Source organism: Tachysurus fulvidraco, chromosome 23, assembly GCF_022655615.1.
Source record: "Tachysurus fulvidraco isolate hzauxx_2018 chromosome 23, HZAU_PFXX_2.0, whole genome shotgun sequence".
NCBI classification, from domain to species: domain Eukaryota; kingdom Metazoa; phylum Chordata; class Actinopteri; order Siluriformes; family Bagridae; genus Tachysurus; species Tachysurus fulvidraco.
In genome coordinates this window covers 14,505,465-14,530,871 of record NC_062540.1, presented here as the reverse complement: position 1 = coordinate 14,530,871, position 25,407 = coordinate 14,505,465, and the positions used below count along the sequence as shown (strand labels likewise).

The 25,407-nt window shown below is 37.8% G+C and overlaps 1 protein-coding gene across 6 annotated transcripts; it reads left to right on the top strand.

Moving 5' to 3' along the window:
* The first annotated feature begins 333 nt into the window (after positions 1-333).
* On the top strand, positions 334-25,390 carry atp13a2 (ATPase cation transporting 13A2). 6 transcript variants are annotated; one of them, XR_007139229.1, is made up of 29 exons: positions 334-497; positions 3,993-4,090; positions 4,792-4,959; positions 5,113-5,171; positions 7,240-7,309; positions 7,390-7,469; positions 7,568-7,645; positions 7,754-7,823; positions 8,830-8,964; positions 9,102-9,168; positions 9,336-9,467; positions 11,182-11,343; positions 11,438-11,548; positions 11,638-11,684; positions 11,805-11,993; positions 13,042-13,254; positions 14,436-14,534; positions 14,655-14,805; positions 15,186-15,297; positions 15,414-15,538; positions 19,642-19,826; positions 19,996-20,088; positions 20,177-20,256; positions 21,947-22,099; positions 22,455-22,551; positions 22,887-23,110; positions 23,203-23,354; positions 23,547-24,036; positions 24,162-25,390. XR_007139229.1 is itself a non-coding variant. In XM_047806863.1 (29 exons), exons 1-28 carry the CDS (start codon positions 485-487, stop codon positions 23,588-23,590), a joined length of 3,207 nt encoding a protein of 1,068 aa, XP_047662819.1. In that variant the 5' UTR covers positions 334-484; the 3' UTR covers positions 23,591-23,596; positions 23,864-23,981. The 6 variants fall into 6 exon arrangements, 5 of the variants coding, with proteins under 5 accessions (XP_047662819.1, XP_027026323.2, XP_047662817.1 ...); XM_047806863.1 differs by lacking the exon at positions 24,162-25,390 and having other exon boundaries at positions 23,547-23,596; positions 23,864-23,981; XM_027170522.2 differs by having other exon boundaries at positions 339-497; positions 23,864-24,036.
* Positions 25,391-25,407: the final 17 nt, after the last annotated feature.

The window sequence follows — 25,407 nt, the reverse complement described above, 5'->3', positions numbered from 1 at the left end:
ATGTACGTAATTATATATTTTTTTATTTTTAATAAAACAAAGTATCAGGAACAAGTGAACTTGTAAAAAACGACAGACCACTATCCTGGAAAATGAATTGTTGTATTGTGACTTAAAATGAAACATCTATCCCATTCATTAATTATCATGAAAACCAGCAGGGTTAAAACTGTACTTCAACCAGCCACTAGAGGGCCTCAGAGACATTTCGGCTTCACGTTCTAATCCTACAGTCATTGGTCCATTCAAACGAATGTGTCGCGTGCGCATGTACACCACGTGTCCACCATGTGGCAGTGTAAACACATTCATTGCCCTTCATGCACACAACGGAAGAAGAAGATGAGTAAACCTCGTCACATGCTAAGAAACCTAGATCTACCAAAAGCAAAGCAGATAACAGACAGTGTTCAGGGTGAGTGGTGGAGCAAAACAGCTGGGGAATAAAACAAAATGGATTTAAGGTGATTACTTCTGTTGGGAAATGGACACATCAGGTGAGTGTTATGAAGATGTTTACATATACTAGTGTCAGGGTTAATCTACACAGGAGACTGTGTTGTTTTTGTACCTTAAGTGTTACAGTATTGTAACTGCACTTGGATTGCACTTGCTGTTGCTTATTAGAAAGTGTTCAGTTGCCTTTCACTGCTGTTGTGAAGCATGCAGTTTATTCTGTTCTGCTCATCTGGAGCTTTGCATTGCTCTGTCAGACATCATTGAGTGTCCAGCCTGGAAAATAATTGTTGCATGAAGAGTACACATGGATCTCTTTATATGGATAGTAAATATTAGATTTGTTAAGACACACCTTTTAATTAACACTTTTTCAATATGTGCCCTAGGTGGAGTTGCACTTAGATCATATTTTAATCTATTGACCATAACCAGCTGTATAACCTGTTATGGCTTTTTCACTTTCTTTTACACCTTTAAATATAAGGTTTAATATAATATGAGCCTCATGAACATGTCAGACTGAAATAACCTGCGCCTGCTATCAGACTGTCAGGTCCTTCACAAAAGTCTGCATTTATTAAGGGACATCCTGTGGGGTGCTTTGTAAAGGATTGTAAAGGTTGTTGAAGGATGTAGGTGTGGAGAAGAGTAGGATTTACTTCCTGTATTTGCACACGGAGGTAAGTCTCGTAAATCAAGCCAGTGGCTTGAGTGTGTCTCTTTTCAACAGACACACACACACACACACACACACACACACACACACACACACACACTCTTTTGTGTCCAAATCTAAAAGTGTTTCTCGGATTTGATATGCGCCATTTCAAAAAGTTTACTGAAATCAGCTGTTTTTGATTCCAGGAAAGCAGAGAAAAGTTAGGGTAAGATAAAATGTACATTTTATTTAATATCATTCTAAGTATTTCTCTTTGTCATGCTGTGTTTTCATACAAACAGAGGCTTTATTCAGGGCAAAGCTGAAAGATTTTACAGATTGAGTTTACACAATCCAGTCTACACATGTAAGCTAAAATCCATAGTCTGCAACACTGGTGTAACAACCAGAATTTTACCTTTCCCACTGAATTACTCGCATTACTAATAACCTTTTATAGTGCTTTAGACGTAAGTCCACAGAAGAACAAGTGTAAGGTGAATGCAGCGATACTGGAACAACAGGTTTATGTCTTTTGGTAAAATCCTTTACCAAACATGTTTGTGTTTTGTGTTTGTCACAGTTAGGGTTTTCACATGAGATGGAAAAAAAGTGAATGATTGCTTGCAGCTTTGTGCTGTCTAGTATATGACCACAGAATTAAACTATTCTGTGGTCAGTTTTGTAATTTTCATTTCAATTCATTTCTCTATTGCATTTGTGTAGTCTAATGGTAACACTAAAAATTATATAGGAATTAAAATAACAAAGAGACTTTATCTGAATAACAGGGAAACTGTAAAAACACTGATCTTATAAAACACAGTTAATAGCAGGGTGCAGATTACCAGAAGAGTTTTGTGGACCCTGTAAATAAGATGTTAAACTCTTACAAAGAACTCAAAGGCAAATGCTTTGGGTATTTGCACCTTACAGCTTAAGAGATCCAATTTGATCTCGAGGTTGTTGTCTGCATGTAATTGTATATAGTCTTTTCTGTATGCATGTGAGTTTCTTCTGGTTTCCTCATACGTTTTAGGGTTTGCCTTCATCTCGTCTTGTGTGTTTCTGGAATAAGTTCCTGGTCCACCATGACACTTATTTTTACAATGGTGCTCTATAGCAATGTAATTCATGTTAATAATAATAATAATAATAATAATAATAATAATAATAATAATAATAATAATAAATAAGTTTACATATTTTTTGACATGATGCAAATGCAGGAACAAATTACAAATATTAAATAGGACATTTGAAGTTCCCATCATAACATAATTTGAAACACTAAAATATGTTTCTCCAGTTGTGTCAGAAAGCTGCATGTAATTTGCACTTTTTAACACATCTGCTAATGGCTATACTATCATTTTTAACTGGCGTTCCTGCCTCAGGCTTCAACCTCTCCGTATACATTCATACATTGTTAGCAGAAATTTGTGCCTGTCTTGTTGAAGTTATAATCTTGGGTCTTAGTCTTGTAACTGAAATTGAGCTGCCTTAACTGACATGTACAGTAGATAAATGACCACAATAAGGTGGAGATTTGGTTACTTACCACTTCTTTTAAAACAATTTCCAATGCTTCTGCTTAGAAAAAACATGTATTCTTTATATTTGATAATGACTGAGGGTCAAATGAACGCATGTATTTTTTTTTATTATTATTATTATTTTTAAACAAGTTTGTGTCTTTTTTGCAAATGGGTGTCAACAAAATTCTGTCTGTGTTCTCCGTAATCTCTTTCTCATTCAGTGCAAGTGTTCCCATATGTAAGTGTTCCCACAAGTGTACAGATTTCTTTAGAAATGAAGTCTATTTCTTGTTCCTTATTTTGCACATTTAAGGTTTCTATTTGACTGACCACAGTATAAAGGATTTGTACAGAAATAATTTCTGTGAAGAGAAATGCAAAAATCGATTTCACAGTGAATTTATCAGGTTAGTAAAAGCAAACTGTTTGAAAGAAATTATGTAAAATTCTGTTTTATGTTCTGTCGTATTTATGTAAGCAGTTGGCGGGTTCGGTGCCTTGCTCAAGGGCACCTCAGTCGTGGTATTGCTGGAACGAGACCTGAACCCACAACCTTAGGGTTAGGAGTCAAACTCTCTAACCATTATTGGAGTTCTGAGTTGAATGATCTTTAAAATCCCATTGAAAGTGTAGCTCTATGGTTGGAAAGAGAATGTAGCTCTGGTAATAATCCATGATGCTTCTCAAAAAATCCTCTAGATCCAAAGAATTAAAAATATAAACAATTACAATACCAGTATAACCCGAAAAAGTCTCTTTCAATCTTCAGTTTATAAAAGGGTGCAAATGACTGTGGGTTTTCAAGGACAAACCCTTTAGATCTTGACTTTAAACTCTAACAAAATAATTTAAAATCAAATGTTTGTGGTGTTTCTTATTTTCTTAATTAATTTAGCAGTAAAAATGAAGAGTAAATAACACTGATTTTCTGATTAGACTTGACCTTATCCATCTTTGTAATGTAATAGATAACATGTTATCTATATTTGAGATACTCATAACAGAATTAAACCTGGTTTTAAATAGACTTTATGTTATGTAGACTCAATGTTGACATTACAAGTTGCTTTATCATTCCTCTATCCTGCTTTTTACATAAAATATGTTAAAAAAATATAAAACATAAAATATGTTCATTCTATTTAATTTATATTTATTTAAAGCATGGCCGTGGTAATTCACTTCATTCTTTTCTTTGCTTATTCAAACTTGGTGGGCACTTCCTCATCTTGTGTACACAAGGGGTGTGTAGGCCATGTTTCTTCAGTTCTGAATTGATTTAGCTTCCTTCACTGCTACTATTGTACATTACTAAAGTGTTAACTCTCTCTCTGCAGGGAGCTGCTACACGCAGAAGAGTGGATTTCTCCACACAGATCCGGCGTCCAGATTTCTGGATTCTGGAACTACAGACATCCACTCTGTCTGTCACATGGTAATGAACATAACAATACCTCTTCCTCTGAATCTTTTATTATTACTAGAACCTATGTTTTGCACTTGATCTAGTGCAATAGATCTCCAAGAAAAATGACAGTAATACAACTACAGTAATTACAAAAAAACAACAACCCTAAAGCAAAGTAGATATTGTGTTTCACTAATCAGGTACGGCTGTCCTTCAAAACTAAACACATCAACAAGGGGGAGATTGGTGAGGGAAGCCACAAAAAGGCCAACAGTCATTTGGATGGAGTTGTACAATATACACAATATACAGAATGGCATGATAGTGCACCATTTTAAAGAGCTTTACGTAATCGAGGATAGTATGAGAGGGCGAAGGCCATTGAGAATCTGTGGCACTGTTTGAAATGTACAGTCAAAATAAAGTACAGCCATCTTAAAGATATCTGCCTAGAAGAATGGGCCGAATCCCTACTGACATAAATCTGTTACTGTGGCAGAAGCAGTGTGAAGGTTTTGAATACAAGGCAATGAACATTTTCAGTAACAAATAATGAATTTTGACTTTGCAAATTTACTTTAAGAGGATTTGCAAGAAAAACATTAGCCATTTGTAATCAAGATAAATCTGTTAGTTTGAAAGTTTCTCTCCAGATCATTTGCCATAACCTGAAGGAAGCAGTTTGTGGTGTAACATTATGTTGTATTTAATCGTTTACTCTGTGACAGGATGTGCAGGGTTATAGACGAGTGTGCTGGAAGGTGTGGCTCTGCCACTTTGGAGCCTTCATTTCCTTGGGTACGCTGCTGTTGTTGTTCAAGTGGCGACCCCGCCTCGGCGTCCTGGCTCGTTGTTCTTCCTGCCCCGTTCCATGGGCAGATATCTTACTACTGAGGGTAGGATTAAGAGTTTATTAACAAGTCATTAATATCTTGTTCTATAAAGGAAATACTGAAAATGGTTATAACACTTCCAATTCATCACATTATTTAGAGTGAATTATTTGACTTATTGGAATTAATTTTAATGTTTTTATTTTTATCATAAAGGATAGTTACGGGCAGAGTTTTGTCATAGAGGTACAAACAGAAGAGATTGAAGAGGGGAGGTAAGACTGTTTAATGTTCTTATTTCTGAATAATGTTAGAATTTAACCATAGCTCTTTAATAACAACAACAACAACAACAACAACAACAACAACAATATTATTATTATTATTATTATTATTAATTATTATTATTATTGTTTTTATGGTAAATAATAATTATTATTAGTAGTAGTAGTAGTATTATAATTTAACTTTTTTTTTGGTAATCTTACTACATTGTTTTTCCAGCAGCAGTGATTTACTTCAGCACTTGATCGATGCTGATGGAAATGACTCATTGCTCATACAGCCAGTTTGACTAGTAATAGTAGTCATATTAATTTCCATAATTATTGGCACCCTTAGAAAAAAAAACAATAAAGTGTTAAATCTCTCTCTGCATGGAAAAAAAAGAATGTAATATATTTAAAAATGAGAAGACTCTTACTTTTCATCCAAAAACATATTTTCAACAGTTTTTCAAATCTGCTTTCAAAAAACTTTCTCAAAATGTACTGTATGACAAACTTATTGACACACCCGTTCTCATTTTCTGCAAAAAAATCCAGCATTGCTTATGAGGATTTCCTGTTTTGCTGGGCCGTATATGCGAGATTGGACAAATAAAACTGCGTTGTCACTTATTATTAATGGGAAGCTCTCAAAACTTTCAACACAAAGTATGTTGACTCATTGTGTTTGGTTTTGTAATCATTATTTCCTTTTATTTTTAATAAATTACCCGCTTTTCTCAGATGAGCCACCTAAAAATCTCATTCCTTTATGTATATGTTGCTTTAAGGCTTTAAAACAGATTTATCTTGAATTCAGGTGATGGACCATGTGCCATATTGATTACCTGTTTAAAATGCTGTAAACATATTTTTCTCCAAACACAGCTGTTGCAGAGATCGAAATTCATTCAAATATTACTTAGTATTTTTGTTATAACAATAATAATAATAATAATAATAATAATAATAATAATAATAATTGTGAACTAATAGAACCTCCAGGTTTATATTCGAGGTTTATAACCATGGATATAGTTTACTAAGTACATTTTGTATAAAAGTGTATGCTAAACGAATAGCTGTACACGTAAAACCACAAAATAAAGCCTAAAGCAGTAGCTACTGGATTTTTGGATGTTACATCATTTAGAAAAATACGACTGTAGATTGAGCCTCAGAAATTCTGGTCTGCTGATGGAAAACACTACATAGGCTGGGTCATATGTAAGTTACAGCATTGGCTAATAATTAAAGTTCCATGTGAAACATTAATGCAGAGCATACCTCAGAAACGCTCTGAGGTAATTCTGTGAGGAAGCTTTTTCCAGTTTGAATCATCATCACAGAATATTCACAAATTTTAAATGACAGTGCAAATGATCAAAAATTTTGAAACATAAAATAAAATATCCTCGTGTGTCCTGACCAAATTAGTCTGGCGTTTGTGATGGACCCAGACCAGACCATTCATTTTTAATGAAGCAGTATGAAAATCATCTAGTTTTTAAAAACAGTCATTTCATCAATGTCATAAAAAGGTCTCGCATGACATCTTTAAGGAACAGTATACTCATGCACAAGCACATTCATACATTAAAAAAATCGTTACCAAATACCAAATCGTTACTCCTAATCGTTACCAAAATTACAGTATTTCAGTTCACTCCTTGTTCCACTACAGATAATGTACTGTAATCAGAGTTTCTGTTAAAATCTTAATCTTTTAATTTTGACTTGCAAATTGTTTAAACATAGAAAGCAGGAAATTTAAACTGGCAGATTTGGTGTTGACTTCAGCCTGAGGGCAAATCTAAGCTACAGTTTGTGAAAGCTTTCATAACACAGCAGGCTGAAGAAAATCTGAATAAAAGCTGGATAAATCTTCTACAACGTGTCATGTGGATGATACATGAAGTATTAATTCAGCAGCAATTTTTATGTCCCATATGTCAAGGTCATATTTCGTCGTTTGAATTTTGGTAAATGTTACTTGCTGCTAATTATACTTTTCTTACTGGAATTAGCATTGTAATGATCTCAGATAACCACAACGGCAAACATTTGTTCCATCCAGTTTAGGCTTCACAGGAGGAGAGCTGGATGAGAATGAGAGCAGAGACGATATCCAGCTGCAAAAAGATGAGGTAAATTCGACAAAAACCATAACAGTTGAAATTGTTTCTGATGTTTTCTTGTCTAATAAAGGATTGCTTCTATCCCTTAGAAAACCCTACTGCGATACTATGTGTTTGAGGGCATGCGGTATGTGTGGCTGCCCAAAAAAGGGGCTTTCTGCAAAGTTAGGTAGGAGATCTAGTAGATATATTTATAGTGCGATTATGTATTTGTTTTGTCTATTTCTTTTTTTTTTTTAACCCAAAAACATTTATTTTATTTCACAGTATTCTTAGTGATGGTTGGACTTGTGCTGATCTGCACCACAGACAGGAAGGACTTAGTCAAATGGAACAAATTTCAAGGTTTTAAATTGTTTAATTGCATGACGCTTATTTGAAATAAGGTCACCCAGCTCCATCCATTCCCATTTAAATTAATTCTCATCCTATTTTATTTTTTTTTGCCCCTAGGAGACAGATTTTTGGGGACAATATCATTGATGTACCTGTGAAGTCTTATTTGCAGTTGCTGATTGAAGAGGTACCTTATTTTTCCATGGCTTTATCGTATTTTTATGCTGATTTACAGAAAAGTAGCTTTGGTCATGAGATAAGGTATAAAGCTATTTTTTACAAAACATATTTTGTAAAAGCTCAGGGCTCATTTAATGGAAGAAAAACATTAAAATCACCAAGCATGTTAGTGGCACTGTTCATTCTGTTACTCTTCTTTCCCAGGTATCATGTGAGATGAAACAAGACTTGCAGTTAGAGCTAGAAATAGTACAGACAATTGATTGATCAAACACAAAAGTCACAGATCCGGCGGTATAACGTTTCTGGCTGAGTAGACTTAAGCTTCCTTAGAGAACATTAAATAGTCCAATGTAGAAGTTACGAAAACTCGCACTGGTTTCTGAGGGACAGGTCGGGTTGGCATACTTAATTACAGGCGGATTCACCAGAAAGTATTTTGTGATCTTCAAAAATTTTAAACCTTTCTTATTGATTTCTAACTTGCTTGCTATGGAATATTTTAGGTTTGTAAATTACGTTTAATCAGTCCTTCCAGGATTTTTCAAGCACAGATTTTAAGTGAAAATCAAGTCAACTCCACGGTATTCTAAAGAGCTTGCAATTCTTCAAAGTTACAGCAGATTTGGGCCAAAAGGTTGAGACCTCTTTGAGTCCCGTTAATCATGAGTACAAAAAGTATCATAGAAAGTAATCGCATGTGTGTCTTCACTGGTAGCAGTTTAGAAAAAGAATCTTGAGCTTGCAGCTTTGCCATTTCATGTTTTCTACAAAAAAGCACAAAATTCAATCTAAAAAAAACTGTGAAATTTTTGAAGGGAAAATTGTAGTTGGACTGCTTAGTATTTGAAATGTTTACTGTTTCAAATTGTTTGTTTGTGCTGTTATTTTTATTTAGGATTATTACTTTTGTTATGGTTTTACTTGATTTTTCAACTTTTTTTTCCTATTAATATGTTTAATACATTCCATCTTGATACTGAGCCTCATTTAAATCTGGTTTCATCTTGCAGGTCCTCAACCCCTTCTACATATTTCAAGTCTTTAGCATTATCCTGTGGATGTCAGATAAATACTACTTTTATGCTGTTTGCATCTTTATAATATCTTTCTTATCCATCGCTGTATCCTTGTACGAGATCCGGAAGGCAAGTACACAATGTCATATCTGCACCTCTTATACACACACACACAAGCTTATGTAAGATAAATAAGATGTATAAGCTTCCCTCCTATGTTTGTAATGACATGCTCATTTATCTAGCTTTTGTGTGTGCTTCTGTAGCAAAGCAACACTCTGCACCACATGGCCCAGCTCATAGTGAACGTCACTGTACGCAAAGCCACTGGAGGTGATCTTTACTAAAACCTGAGCCTTTATAATTACACCAGCTAGTAACATTCCAGCTTATTTATATTACATGTACATTATTGACTTCTAATTTTTTTGTTTTAAGTACCTGCCTATGTATGATTTTTCAATGTGTATGTGTATATGTGTGTGTTCTGTACAACTTAGAGGAGGAGTGCGTGAGTTCGGTTGAACTAGTGCCAGGAGACTGTGTGCTGATTCCTGCTGAAGGTCTGCACCTACCATGCGATGCTGCCCTGCTGGCCGGGGAGTGTTTGGTGAATGAGAGCATGTTGACTGGTGAGCAAACTCAAATACTCTTATTATGACCCATAGGGAGAATTTGCATCAGGCAACATCTAATGAGAGGGTATTGGGACAGACTTCTGACTAATAACAAATAAATCTGTGAAGGAAACCTTTATCAGTTAACTTCGTTATTAACACACCAACAAACCAATGTAAACTTTTTTTCTCTTTGTTTATATCTTCACTCTCTATTGTAGTGCGACACAGTTTATGCAGGTACAATAGGGTCAAAAATGCTGAAACCACAGTGAAGATCTTTTTTTGTAATAATTTAGAATATTTTAGAATTTTGAAATATTTCAGAGAAAGAAAGTAAATGATTCATTCTGTGTACATTTAATTAATTTATAATTACAATTTGTATATTTATTATATTATTTCCAGGTCCCAATTTAAATTTTGAGCAGTTTTGTTATATTGGTCTTGCCTTGAACAGATTTTCCTCATGCCTAATCTCTTCTGTATGTTTGTGTTCCAACGATCTGGATCTAAAATGGATCCTAAAAAAGGTTTTGCACAAACCTGTAGCAATGATGCTGGCTCTCGTGCACACTGTCATTAAGCAAAAAAGGGAAACAACAAATACTAAGAGACTCTGAAATATATGGAACTGTTTCAAAGATTTCCAGTCAACTTTTCAGTAATATAATCTGTAATGATTAATGAAATGTATTTATGAATTTAATTAGAAAATAATGCAGAATTGAAGTACTTTCACTGGATCTTTCAGACCTTTGGATCCCACTGTACTGTAACTGAATGAGTCTTATGCACATGTCTATTTGGTTATAACACTGTAACTAAAACAATAATCCAATCTTATTTCCTTTTATTGCTTTTACTTTGGAGGAGGTGGTAGTAAACACCTAAAGAAGAACTTATAGACTTTTGTCTATTTATCTAACAATTTAGCAGTGCAAAGTTTACATCCTCAACCACAGGCAAGAGCAGCATAAATAGGCCTTTGAATATCCAAATGTTTTTGGTTCACAGACATGCTTTAGCGTAGGAGAAAGGTTACAGCGTGCCATAGTGCCAAAATATTTCTCTTTACTCTTAATATTTTTTTCTTTATGAAAATATTTTTTTTCTTTACAAAACCAAGAGAAGCAACCCAAAAGAAAAAGATTGATATATGTTATAGCTGTACAGATTATGCCTCTGTATAGCTGAACAAGCAACTAAAGGATTAACATCATTGAAATTTCTCAAGACCTAACAAACAGCACTGGACTGTGTTTCTCTTCCCTTAGCTCTGATGCATAGGATGAATTCTTAGGGAAATGAAATAATTAACACTGCTCACTTACTGTTTTTTTCATGTGGCACAGCCAATTGGCAAAGTGTTCCAGGCAGGTGATGAAAACTATTGAATTTCAGTGTTGATACTTAAAAAAGGAGATATAAAGGGAGAGAGAGAAAGCTAGGAAGGGATATAGAGCGTGTTAGGATGGAAGAGAGCTAGAAGAGAGAAGGGGAGTGAAGGAGAGAGTGCTAGAGAGCACAAAAACAATTCAGAGCCAATTCAGAGCCATCTAATTATTACATCCCAGGTGAGGTAATATAGAAAAAGCTTGAACCTTTAGAAACATTGAGTGTAGAGTAGTGTGTCAGCATTGGCTCAGCTGATTTGCCAATGATGTATGTCTGATTCTTTTTCTCTTTCTTCCTTTAACACCTTTTCTTTTTCATCCTTGGTTGTCAGGTGAGAGCGTACCTGTGATGAAGACCCCATTGCCAGTCTCAGAAGTGAAGTACAGTCCCGAATCTCAGCGAAGACACACACTTTTCTGTGGTACCCAGATCATCCAAGCCAAAGGGGGTTGCCCAAGCGGGAAGGGGGCCGTAGCTGTAGTTACACAGACGGGTAAATCTGAACACAAAATATTACTGCAATGAGTTATATGGTTTTTTTTTTAAGGAATTCATTAGACCTGTTGTTTTTATTATTTTTTCCTCAGGCTTTTTCACCGCTAAAGGTGACCTCATCAGCTCTATTCTCTACCCACAGCCAGTTAACTTCCGTTTCTATGCAGATGCCATGAAATTTCTACTTTTCTTAGGAGTTCTGGGTAAACTAATATTAATAACACATTATTTAGATTGTTACCTATTGTGTAGGCAAGTCAGTACTCACATGATAAATGTCTTTCTGTTGCAGCACTGATTGGCACAATATACAGTATAGTGGTACTTTACCGGAGCAATGTAAGTATACATTAATGTGTCAAAAAAAAAGAAGTAACATTTAATGTATGTTAATGCTGTAGGCTGTGTATTGATATTACAATAGATCATTATAGATATCCGTCAAATTTCTGTTCTCAGGCGACATGGGGGGAGATCGTGATCCGTTCTCTGGACATTATCACCATTATTGTACCTCCAGCTCTCCCTGCTGCTTTAACAACAGGCACGATTTATGCCCAGCAGCGCCTCAAGAAAAACGGTGTGTTCTGCATAAGTCCACCTCGCATCAATGTCTGTGGAAAGATTTCTCTCTTCTGCTTTGACAAGGTAAGAAAAGAGTGGAGTCAGGTGGAGAGTGAGGACAGTTTCTGATAGATGAATGAAAAAAAAATTAGTCATATTGAAGGCTTAGGGTTTTTATAATTGATGAAGAAAGTCTCCACTTTCTAAAAAAGGAAAGCTAGAAAGGAAAAAGTAGGTTTCCTCTGGCAACCTGATCGCCAGAGGAAAAAATAGCAAAAAAATTACAGTTGATGTCAAACAAAAGTCTCTTGGCTGCCTACATACAGCTTTGTATATTTTGGATGCAGAAATAGACAAGAAACACTAGATGAAATTAGTGGAATGAAGTAGAAAATGAATGAATAAATAATTGCATACTATTTATGCACATTATACTATATATGCATGTTTATCACACAGCCACTATGGATAATGCGTAACCCATTGCTTAGTATTCCATTTAGTCGCATTGCAGCATGTGTGTATTAGACTACATTCAAATCTCCTGCTGCCATTCCAACAGCTTTAGCTTGTGTTTCTTGAAGTAATTTTCTTAGTGCTGGTTATTGAGCACGGTCCTGATGTATAAGTCTGACTTTGCTGACTTTGTATGTTACAGAGTTGGCTGATGTTTTCTTTGCCATTGGCTGCCACACATCCACGAAGAATAATTTTATTGTAGCCTTCTTTTGATTTACACTAAATGCATTAAGTAGATTTATTGAGGTTGCAAGGATAATTTACTATGAGAGAATTTATTATCCTCTGGAATTGTTACATTACATTGTTTACATAATTACATGACATTTTATTGAATATATATTCTAAAAAATGTAATGAGATTTGCAATTTAGCAAAGGGTGCCCAAACTTCTGCATACAAGTGCATCTGTCTACCTATAGATGGGTGAAAATTAAAGGAAAGATCTAAGAAATATCTGAATAAATCCTTTAGTCCTATGTTGGGACATTTCTATCATAATGGGAGTGGTCTCTTTTAGGACTGGTCACTGAATGGAGTATAAAAATGATAATTAATCAAAAATATTGGTATGCCATTAGTTTTATTAAAATGTATGCACTTTTTTTTTCAGACAGGCACTCTGACTGAGGAGGGTCTGGATGTGTGGGGGGTGAAGGAGGCTAGCAGAAATGGTACAGGGTTTCATGAGCTGGTACCTGACCCCTGTCTTCTCTCACCGGGACCCATGCTGTGGGCCTTGGCTTCCTGCCATTCAGTAGCTTTGCTTGGTGATCAACCCATTGGAGACCCACTGGAACTAAAAATGATTGAGTCTACAGGCTGGGTGAGGAGATATTTATACATAGTGTACTACTTGCCAGTTAGCATTGTGCAAATATTTATAATGTGGCGCTATTTGCATATGTCTTATCCCGAGTAATAGACTTTCTTTAACGCCCATGTATTTTAAACTAATTTTTAAGTTTCACATTGGGATGTCACAACTGTGCATGTGGCAAGGCAAATGCCATTTCAAGCTTCTTTAAGTAATTTCCTTTTTTGATGCTTAATTTTTCTTCCATTTTGGTTATTTGTCATTATTACTAATTTGGCAGTTTGCTAGTTATTTTCCCTATCGCATGACCTACACGCAAGTACCATACAGGGCTGAGTGAAGGCTAGCATGTGTTTCTTACAAGATGCATGAAACAAGCAAACTGCTGATCATGGAACTGTACACTTAAATGAGATCATTGGTGTCTTCTGAATATTAGCTGACAGACTCCCACAGTTGGCTTGTGTCACTGATTGATTGAGGAAAGGGCACATCCAATTTTGCTTCCTCAGCTCCTGGCCATCAAGATGATGAAACATGATGACAGGATGAATGCTTTTCTGTTGGACCAATCAGGACCCAGATTGGTTCTTGCAAAAATTTCTTGGACCAAACATGACTTTGCACCTTTTTAGTTTTACTTCCGTTTGGTTCCTATGCACCTATCTTCGATCATCACTTGGCTTGGGTTAAAGAAAAATGGAAGATAAACTGCTGCAATGTTTCAGCATTCTTTGCTCTACAGGGAGATCTACAAATGCAAATTCTGGTAATGGAAGTAATGGAAATAAAAAAGAATTCAAATGTACTGTTTTAGTAAAAAAGTGATATTGTATTATTTCAGATTTTAACGTTTAACAGCTTCCAGTCTGAGATGGTGAAGTTTATCTAGTATCATGTGCTTCCTTCAAAATGCGTGAAGCCAAACGAGCGTATCTTCTTAACATTATTCCAACAATAGATCAAGCACTTTTCTGCTGTGCCACTCGGGAGCTCAGTAACAATTAATATTCTGATATGCATTTAGATTATACAAGAGATAACCTCCTAGGTGTCTTTCTTGGATTTACTTTGAAGAACACGGTTTATTGCTTAGTACAGTATCTTGATAAGATGTTAGAGAAAACTAATGATGTATATTTGAAGAGACAAGGACCGGTCAGTGAAGATCTTTGTTGTAACAATGGTAGAAACTGGAGGAGCTGACTAACGAAACGGAAAGTCTTGAGTTTGGAAGTCATCGGATCCTCGCATTGATGAAGCCACCTACTTTAGAGTCTGAAGGCATAGTAAGTACACACTGAGGAAATGAAACCGAACTAAAATAAGAAACTTTTAAGTTTCACATCACACATGTATTACTATTTCAAGTAATCATTTGTTCCTTTTTTTTATGTTTCATTTTACAGGCTGCTAGTCAGTCGGTAGCAATAGTGCGCCGTTTCCCTTTTTCTTCCACTCTACAGAGGATGAGTGTGGTGGCGGTGGTCTCGGGGGGAGGCTCGGCTTACAGCTTTCTCAAAGGGGCACCTGAGATGGTGGCCAGTTACTGTGTAAGGGGTAAGAACTGTGAAAGTCAAGAAGCTTTTATTGTCATTTGAACCATATATAGCTGATGCAGTACACAGAGAAATAAAACATCGTTCCTCCAGGACCAGAGTGCTACATAAAACAAAACAGTGCTAACACAGAGCTAAGGATTGAAAGGAAGTTGTCCTAGCAGCATAAGTGCAACGTGTTCAAACTAGAGCAAAACAGTGCAAGATAAAAGAGACAGACAAAACAAAAGACTACAGGACAAAAAAAACACAAGATAGTGCCGACCAATGGGCATTCATACAAAACATTTGAGCAAAAGTGTAGAAAAAAAATGTTGTTTTCTTGCATTTTGGCTTTCAGTGGTCATCTGATTTATTTGCCCTTTACTTTGTGCCTGACAGTACCTTCTCAGTTTACCAACACACTACGGGAGTTCGCCAGTGAGGGTTTCAGGGTCCTAGCCCTTGCCTACAAGGAGGTTGATGTGCATACAGACCTCAGCAGTATTGAAAGGTAAGTTCTGTGAATTATTTTTATGTAGTCAATTTATTTCAGAACCTTGATAAGATAAATATACTTTTTTTTTTATTTCTTGGACTGTACATAATTTTCAACATATTTATTTATAGGGTAGAGGTGGAAAAAGACTTGCAGTTCCTGGGGCTGTTAGTAATGAAGAACAAGGTGAAGCCTGAAAGTGCAGGAGTCATTAACATTTTGAGACAAGCACTAATCCGCCCTGTCATGGTCACTGGTAGGCAGTGCATGATTTATACCTTAGAGATTTGATTTAATAATATTAACATAACAAAAAGCCAACACTTTGATTTAACAAGCGTCTCCAGCTACTTTCTTTATCCTCAGAACAAATTTCTAACTTAGCTTCCTGAAGCCGCTTACTTACATTCTTTTTGACACATCCTATCTAATGGCATACATTTACATTTACAGCATTTGGCAGAGGCCCTTATCCAGAGAGACGTACATAAGTGCTTAAATCTCTAACATTGAATACATTAATGCTGGTTCACTAGGTTACATACTTAAGATACCATGAGTTTAAAACATTTGTTCAAAGTTACAATGAAAAAGTGTCAAAGGTTTTTTTTTTGTTTTTTTTTTAATAAATGCAAAGGATAAGGAAAGAAGTGCTAGTTGAAGTGCTTCCTGAATAAGTAGGTCTTCAACCGGAGCTTGAAAATAGCCAGTGACTCAGCTGTCCAGACCTCTATGGGAAGTTCATTCCACCACCTTGGTGCCAGTACAGAGAAGAGTCTTGTAGTATACTTGCCTCTTACCCTGAGAGATGGTGGAACCAGTCGAGCAGTGCTGGTAGATCGGAGGTTGCGGGGTGCAGTGCGAGGAATGATGAGGGCTTTGAGGTAAGAGGGAGCTGGTCCATTTTTGGCTTTGTAGGCCAGCATCAGTGTTTTGAACCGGATGCGTGCAGCTACCGGAAGCCAGTGGAGGGATCGCAGCTGCAGGGTGGTAGGCGAGAACTTTGGCAGGTTGAAAACAAGCCGGGCAGCTGCATTTTGGATCATTTGCAGAGGACGGATTGCGTTCATAGGTAGACCTGCCAGCAGTGCATTGCAGTAATCCAGTCTAGAAATGACAAGAGACTGAACAAGTACCTGGGCAGTCTGTGTGGACAAAAATGGCCAAATCCTTCTAAGGTTGTAGAGAAGGAACCGACATGAGCGAGTCACATTTGCAACATGAGAGGAAAAGGACAGTTGATTGTCCATGGTTACCCCAAGGTTGCGAGCTGTGGCTGAAGGGGAGATCAGATCGTTGTGCAAGGATATAGCAAGATCGTGACCTGGGGATGAAGCACCTGGGATGAACAGCAGTTCAGTTTTGCTAGGATTGAGCTTTAACTGATGAGCAGTCATCCATGATGAAATTTCTGCCAGACATGCTGAGATCCGGTCAGAAGCTGTGGCATCTGAGGGTGGGAAAGAGAAGATAAGTTGTGTATCATCAGCATAGCAGTGGTAAGAGAACCCATGTGATGAAATAACTTCACCAAGAGAGCGAGTATACAAGGAGAAAAGAAGAGGACCAAGTACTGAGCCCTGTGGGACGCCAGTGGAGAGTCTGCGTGGAGCAGATGTCACTCCCCTCCATGTTACTTGATATGAGCGTCCTTCCAGGTAGGAGGCAAACCATTCCCAAGCTGATCCGCAAATCCCAAGACTCTTGAGGGAGGATAAGAGAGTCTTGTGGTTGACCGTATCAAACGCTGCTGAAAGGTCAAGGAGAATAAGGACGGATGATAGTTTGGCTGATCTAGCAGTATGTAGCTTCTCAGAGACATCCAAAAGGGCTGTCTCTGTAGAGTGAGCTGCTTTAAAGCCAGACTGTTTGGGATCTTGGAGGTTGTTCTGTGAGAGATAGACAGACAGTTGATTATAGACAATGCGTTCAAGAATTTTTGAAAGAAATGAGAGAAGTGATACCGGTCTGTAGTTACTGATGTCTGATGGATCCAGAGCAGGTTTCTTTAGGATGGGAATAACCCTTGCTCTCTTGAAAGTAGTTGGTACCTGACCAGATGCTATGGATCTATTGACGATAGTGGAAATGAAGGGCAAGAGGTCTTGTGAGATGGTCTGGAGCATAGTGGTAGGGAGTGGATCCAATGGGCAGGTGGTAGGATTGCAGGACTGGATGAGTTGTAAAAGCTCTTCTGCTGCCACAGTTGAGAAATGTGACAACGAAGGTGTAGGGGAATCCATACTCTGAGATGTAAGTGCAGTCGGGGCTGAAGTGAAGGTCCGGCAGATTTCCTCAATCTTCTCCTGGTGGAAAGAAGCAAAGTCTTTTGCAGTCAGGGAGGATGAAGAAGGTGGAGCCGGGGGGTTGAGCAGAGAAGAGATGATGTTGTGGAATTTCCGAGGGTCATGTGAGGAAGCTTCAAGCTTTTCCTTGTAGAAGGAAGTCTTGGCAGAAGTCACATCTGAGGAGAACTTGACAAGAAGTGTTCTGTAAAAATCAAGATCTGCATCAAGTTGTGATTTCTTCCACTTTCTCTCTGATGATCTTAGCTCTCTTCGATTGTTGCGCAGCACATCTGAAAGCCAAGGAGCAGAACAAGAAGTTTTCTTGGGTTTAGTGAACATAGGGCAGAGGAAGTCCATAGTTGAGGAAAGAGATGAGAGGAAAGTATCTGTGGCTGAGTCTAAGGGTAGTGAGGAAAAAGACTTAGCATCAGGAAGGGAAGAAAGAGTGCCAGAAGCTACAGATGAAGGGGAGACAGAGTGAAGGTTGCGGCGAGTAAGAGCGAGGGGGTGAGAAGTAGTTTTAGGTAAGATAGGTAGAGTGATGGTGAAGGATACCAGGTGATGATCAGAGACGTGGAGTGGGGTAGCAGTCACGTCTGTAGCTGGAGAAGGACGGGTGAAAACCAGGTCCAGGACATTGCCTCCTTTGTGTGTGGGGATGTAGCTGTTGAGTGTGAGGGAGAAAGAGTCGAGAAGAGACAGGAGGGAAGAAGAATGTAGCTTGTCAGAGGGGAGATTGAAGTCACCAAGCACTGTCAGGGGGGAGCTATCGGAAGGGAAAGCACTACGCAGTGAGTCCATTTCTTCCAGGAAGTCTCCTAGGGGACCAGGAGGGCGGTAGACAACAATGATAACAAGGTTGATAGGAGAGGTAACTGAAATGGCATGAAATTCAAAAGAAGAGATGGTTAAATTAGAGAAGAGTAGAGGTTTAAAGCACCATTTCTTTGACAACAATAAACCTGTACCACCACCCCTGCCTGTTTCTCGTGGTGAGGGAGAGAAAGCATAGGCAGAGGATAAAGCAGCTGGTGTAGCAGTGTTCTGTGGGGATATCCAGGTCTCTGTTAGAGCAAGAAAATCAAAGGGGATTGTAATGGGAAGTTAAAGCAGAGATAAAATCAGCTTTCTTTACCGCAGACTGACAATTCCAGAGCCCACCTACCACTACTGTTTGAGACTTAAACAACAGAGGAGGGTAGATGACGTTATTGGGTTTGTGACCTCTGCTTTGTGGATGAGAGCGTCTGCGAGAGTAGGCCTTGAGTACAGAGATGGGTTTAAGGCACATATTTGTAGTCAAACAAGAGTGAGAAATAAGGTATGGTAGAATATATCAAAACAGTACTAGACACTAATGTTAGAGAGAGAGAGAGAGCTACTAACCAACCGTCCTATCGTCTGTAGCGGAGAACCTTCAATTTAAATAGGTAAGCCCTGCCCCCAATTCACACCTTAAGGGAGACTGAAACTACTCCTGATTAATCAGCTGAGAGAACAACAAAAACCCACACTATAAAAAACAACAATGCTATGGAATATAACACAATTCAAATCACACTACTCTAGAGCAAAGTGAGTTAAGCAGATAGTATACAAAAGACAGGAACCTACTTTACCAGAAGACAATATAATCAAATGTAGAGAGTTAAAGCACACATTTTGTGCATAGCACATCCTGTTACAGTATAACTCGGGTCAGGGTTCCTAACAAGCTGCATTGTGCAAAATAAAGAATGTCACTGTACTGTAAAGTATATATGACCGATAAACCCATTAAGGCCTTCTTCTTCTTCTTCCTCTTCTTCTTGCAAATGTTTATTTATTACAAATCTTCCACTTGAAAACTCAGTGCAAACCTTTGCTGCAATTTATAACGCTTTCAGTACCAGGCTTTCATTATCTGCAAATCCCTGTATTCCGAGCATGTGATTACTTTGCTAGACCTTATAACTAGTGTATTCCTTTATTTAATTTTTTTGTATTACAGTACCAGACTCTGGCACAAACAAAAACATCATGTGTTCTGTGACTATTCACATTGTGCTACTTTCACTTCTTTTTCCCGCAGGCGATAACATTCTTACAGCCCTGAATGTAGCCCGAGCATGTGGAATGATGTCCTCACACGAGCAGGTTGTTTTTGTTCATGCGTCTCCCCCTACTGCCAACTCAATGGCAGTGTTACGATTTCATCAAGGTGATGGTTCGCCTGCTGTCGTCAGCACTCAAGAGACCATGAATATTCTGGAACAGGTTCTTATACAGGACTTCATTTATTTTTATTGCTTTAAAGCAACGAACAACATTATCGTGTATCGCTTCCTTTATAGAAAGCCATTTTCTGCTATACTCTTTATAATTTGAATTGGATTGGATAGCCAAAGCTGTGTGTATTCCTAAAAGCTCTCTCTCTGTTCCATAGGGCTTGTACCAGAACAGTATTAAGTATCAACTGGCTATAAATGGAAAGTCGTTTGCAGCTCTGTGCGATTATTTTCCAGAACAACTACCTAAGGTATATTACTAAACTGGATGTGCATTCATCACAGATTGATTGCTTTCCAAATTGGATGGGAACAGAATCTGGTGTGTGCTTACTGCAGGTTCTGATGAAAGGAACAGTGTATGCTCGGATGTCTCCAGACCAAAAAACTCAGCTGGTTAAAGCTCTACAGAAACTGAAGTAAGAGGACAAAAGCTATATGAAGTAATCGCTTAAATACCAGACATGTATTAAACCGTATAAACATTTCTGTTATATTCTGTAGTAGTTGTTTTAAGCCTTTATGTCAGTTTTTATATCTTTACATTAGTTGTTCTCAAAGTCGGGTCTGTGAAGCATTGTCAGGAGTCTGTAATTTTAAAAGATTTTGGCAAGACATCAAAAACCATTACTTTCAAAATGTTATTTACTATTGGGTACAAGTATGGATGTAAATTCATTTAACAGTAGGGGGGGGGCAATAAATATAAAATTTCTCATGAGCAGTTTTTGAAGGGGACACAAATAATACAGTCAAATTGCACTTATAAAGACATGTCCCCACAGTGAAAAAGTTTGCTTTTATCAATACTATTGTAGCATGGAGACTGCGTCATTATGGTTATTTTCAAAGTTTTTCTCGACGGCTTTGGCGTGTTAGTTACAGTGCACTATGCAACAAGCTATTGTAAACAAGCTAACGTTAACTAGATAAGTAAGATTTTAATCGCTAATATAGCAGATTCATGAAAAATTACATCGGTAATCAGCATTTTTGCCGCAACTAATTTATGAACGAGTCTGTATCAACTTCATTAAAGAGAATCGCTTTATTTAAAGTGAATAAAATCCCCTACGTAATGGAGTTTAACATTAACTAAGCCGCAGCCGCACACCTGACTCGTGTGTGCAGAGTAGGTGAGATGAACTGGGAAAGCAGGCAGTGGGTCAAACCACTGTGAGGAAGGGGAGGGGGGGACTCAACTGTTTCTACATGCATTTTATGCGTTTTTTTACTACTTACACAATTATTTAGGTATATATAAATATTTTTCACAATAAAGAGTGCGATATTTTTTAAATTATTTTTTTTGGGGGGGACAACCTTCAGATGGGGGGGGGGGGGACATGTCCCCTCCGTCCCCCCACCCCCACGGGATTTACGCCCATGGGCACAAGTGACTTGTAGCCCTATAAAATAATGTCCGATTGAACTGTGGAATAATATAATAAAAAACCTAGACTAAAGAGTTTAAGTTTTTCAATAAATAGTGAGACCATTGATTAATCCATGGTATTGTTTTTCACAATTTGAAGCTGATTAAATGATTTAAACCATATAACATATACCTTTTGAAATCTCAATTTGGAGACATGCCATGTGTCTGTGTCATGGGAGAATCTTCAGCATGATTCAGCAAGAATTTTTCTGATGTCTGCTTTTCTGGTGACATGAGAAACTGTGGGTTTTCCTTGTGGGTTTTTTTTTGACGTCAAAAGACAAAGAGACTGAATAAATGAACTGTATATAACATAAGTAATAACAGGAACAAACTTGTTTCACAGACATTGGGCTGCATCACAACATAACATTGTGGATTTTCTTCCAGTCATGGTTGCAGATTTATATTATTTCAGATGAAGGTTATCAGGGGAAGCAAAATAAAAAAAATATCAACAAATGTTTAGCTCTTTAAAGCAACCACAGTTTGAATTACCACAAGCTTTGTTGAATTTTTCCTACCGATGGAAGCGTTTCTTCTTTCAGTTTTAGTCAGAATTATAACAAGTGACTCATTATCATGTCAGCAAACGTATACTGTGAAGCTGTGGCTGTGAAAATGTTAATTTCTAAGTGTACTATCTTCTCTTTTGTGCTCTCCCTCTCCAGTTACAGGGTGGGCATGTGTGGGGACGGAGCTAACGACTGTGGTGCGTTGAGGGCTGCTGATGTTGGAGTCTCTCTGTCTGAGGCTGAGGCTTCTGTTGCTTCACCCTTTACCTCCAAATCTGACAACATCAGCTGTGTGCCTTTGCTGATCAGGTTAGAAAGAAGAGTTGTCCTTTCTTGTCACTGATTCATGTATGCAAAGATATTTTCTTTGCAGAATACACCTCATGTTGAAACTCTCAGCCAGTACAGCAGGCATGTATTGTTTTCATATGGTATGTTGTAGCCTAGTGGTTAAGGTGTAGGACCACTGATCAGAAGCTTGTGAATCGAATCCTAAGTTCACCAAGCTACCACAACTGTGCCACCGAACAAGGCACTTAACCCTCAATTGCTCAGTTGTATAAAGAATTGAGAGAAAATGTAACTCGCTCTGGATAAGGGTGTCTGCCAAATGCCATAAATGAAAATATTCTTTTTAACGACTAACACGTCTTTGTTTAAACAGAGAAGGAAGATGCTCGCTGGTGACGTCTTTCAGTCTTTTCAAATATATGGCATTGTACAGTCTGATCCAGTTTTCCTCTGTACTCATCCTCTACACCGTGAGTGCTTTAATGCTCATACTATTACTAGCTGTCCTTACTATTAGCTTGATCTGTGTATATTAGTCTTAACAACATATTAGTAAACCAACCATATTGACATTTTTACACCAGTTCCATAAGCCCATTATACACATGCTCTCATGCACTGCTTATTTTTCTGGTTCTATCAAGGTGAAATTTTATTATATTTCAAAGTCTTTGCTTATGTATGTTATAACCCACATTCTGGTTGAAGGCCAGAGTATAAATAAGAGATGGGGAGATTATAATGTGAACATTTAACAGTATTTGATGTGTGTGGTTTTTTTTATGCATTTACTTTTCTGGTTTAGGTGAAAACAAACTTGGGAGATTTGCAGTTCCTCTACTTTGACTTGGCCTTGGTGACGGTGCTCGCTATAGTGATGGGTCGAGGTGGCCCTAGCGATAAGCTTCACCCCAAGCGCCCCCCCGCCAGCCTCCTAACTCTGCCTGTTCTATCCTCTTTACTCCTCCACACATTACTGCTCATTCTGTGCCAGGTGGCTGCTCTGTTCATCACTAAATCACAGGAATGGTGAGTCTGAGAAACGGCTTTATAGCTGTTGAGCGTTGTTAGTTCTCAGGTTTATTATGCTGTTTTTTGGTTTTTTTTTTGCTTATCTGTAGGTACATTCCTCTCAATTCCACTGTGGTTGGAGCAGAAAATTTGCCAAACATGGAGAACACGAGTGTGTTTACTCTCTCGGGGTTCCAGTACATCATCATGTGTATAGTTGTGACAAAAGGCTACCCTTACAAGAAACAGCTTTACAAAAATGGTAATATAAAATACAAGGAACATTTTGGCATCTGAGCCTGCATTACAGTGTACGATTTTACTGTCAAAGACATTCTCAATGAAGGCTGATTTAGTGCCATTGCAAACAAAGATAGCCAATAATAAAGTTGTGTGTGAAATGTTGAATTAAAAATGTAAGTATGTGAACACTGCTATGGCTCTCGTCTTAAAGCCACCAGGCTCAAGATTGTCCTGCAAATGAGGGACTGTAAATAACTGAAGGTAATGGATAAAATAAAATCCTTCTGTTGTGCTTCTGTTAACGCGAGCCCATTTCCTGCACAAGGCTAGATCACACTGATTCATGACAGTCATTTTCTGTAATTATAGCTCTATCTTTAAGTATCTTCAGCATTTAAACACCTTGTCAGTATGTTTTAGTCTTCTGCCGGCTTATAACACAAATTTTTTAAACTGTATTTTCTACATATTGCACGAGTTTCTGCGTTTTAACCTTTTTTTTTCTCTGTTTTCTGTCGTTCCTTGTAGTTGTTTTTCTATTTGTTCTTCTGGTCCTGTTTGCGGCCACGATTTTGCTCGTTCTGGTCCCCGATAACTTTATTCACAAAGTAATGCAGCTGTATAACATTAACGACATGAACTACAAGCTGCTGCTGCTGGCACTCGCTGCACTCAACTTCTTCACATGCTACTTGCTAGAGGTAAAAAAAAGATTATCAGCTTGTCTGTCCAACTCCAAACCAGCTTTTGCCAGTAACCGTGTATTATTGTTAATTTGCAGTTAAAGGTTGGATAGCTCTTAACCGTGATGTTTTTCCATCTTTAGGTTCTTATTGACACATTTGTTCCAAACTGCCTCCGTACCCTTCGTGGAAAGCGTGAGTCTAAAAAGCAGTACAAGCGTTTGGATGCCCAGCTAGCAGAAACTCCATCATGGCCACCGCTGGATCAGCTGCTTTACCCTTCACAGTGTACTGTAATCGGAGTTAGCTAGCATAACCCTCCTGGAGCAACAATCATTTAAATAGTTTTTTTTTCCATAGCTAAAAGTGCCACTAATCGACTACCTCCTACTGCATAGATAGTGAAGTCATAATTAAATACTTGATGAAATTCTCATGTTTTGGTCAGCTGTCGGTAAAACGTATGCCACCATCCTAGTCCCCTAGAAGACTTTTTTCGTGAAGAAATGAACATGTTCCTGAGACTTTTCGCTACTTACAGCACCCCTCTTACTGTCTTCAAACAAGCTACAATTCTCTTACCTTCTCCCTGACTGTCTCCTTTCCAGACCTTCACCTTGCCATTAGGCAGTAACCTCCAACGCATTAGGGAATACCATATGGCACGGAAATGTAACCATGGACGCTTCAGACACTCAATGACCGCAGACGTGAGGGGCTACTAGGATGGATGAGAAGAAATTCTCAAGATGACCAAAATGGAAGACTTCTCACAAATCCATTTAAGAGGATAATGACCGTATAAATATCATACATCAAATAATACAATACATTGTGTGTAGTAGGTCATTTGGGATGGAGCTACTGACTACATCATTAAATAGTTGCAGCACTAAAGGTTTATAGATAAAAAATATAGGATTAAATGAAGCATTGAATCAGATGCCAGAATGTGTTGTGCACTGCAATGGCATCCAGTCGTGTTAATGGGAAATGCGCTCATTATGAAAATTGAGATGATCTACCGCCTATTATATACGGCACTGTTACCATAAAAACAATGTGTATATGTATGTGTGTGTGTATGTATATATATACATACACACACACATACAAATGAAATGAAGTGACCTGACATACACCTAAGTAGACCCATATTCAGAATTTGTTCTCTGCATTTAACCCATCCAAAGTGCACGCACACCGCAGTGAACACACACCCACCATGAACACACACCCAGAGCAGTGGGCAGTCATTTGTGCCATTCGTGGTGAGCCATTTGGGAGCAGTTGGGGGTTCGGTACACACACAAACACACAAATATACACAAGACTCTCATTTGTAATGTAATAAAAGCACTTTAAAAATGTTTTTCATCCTAATCTTTA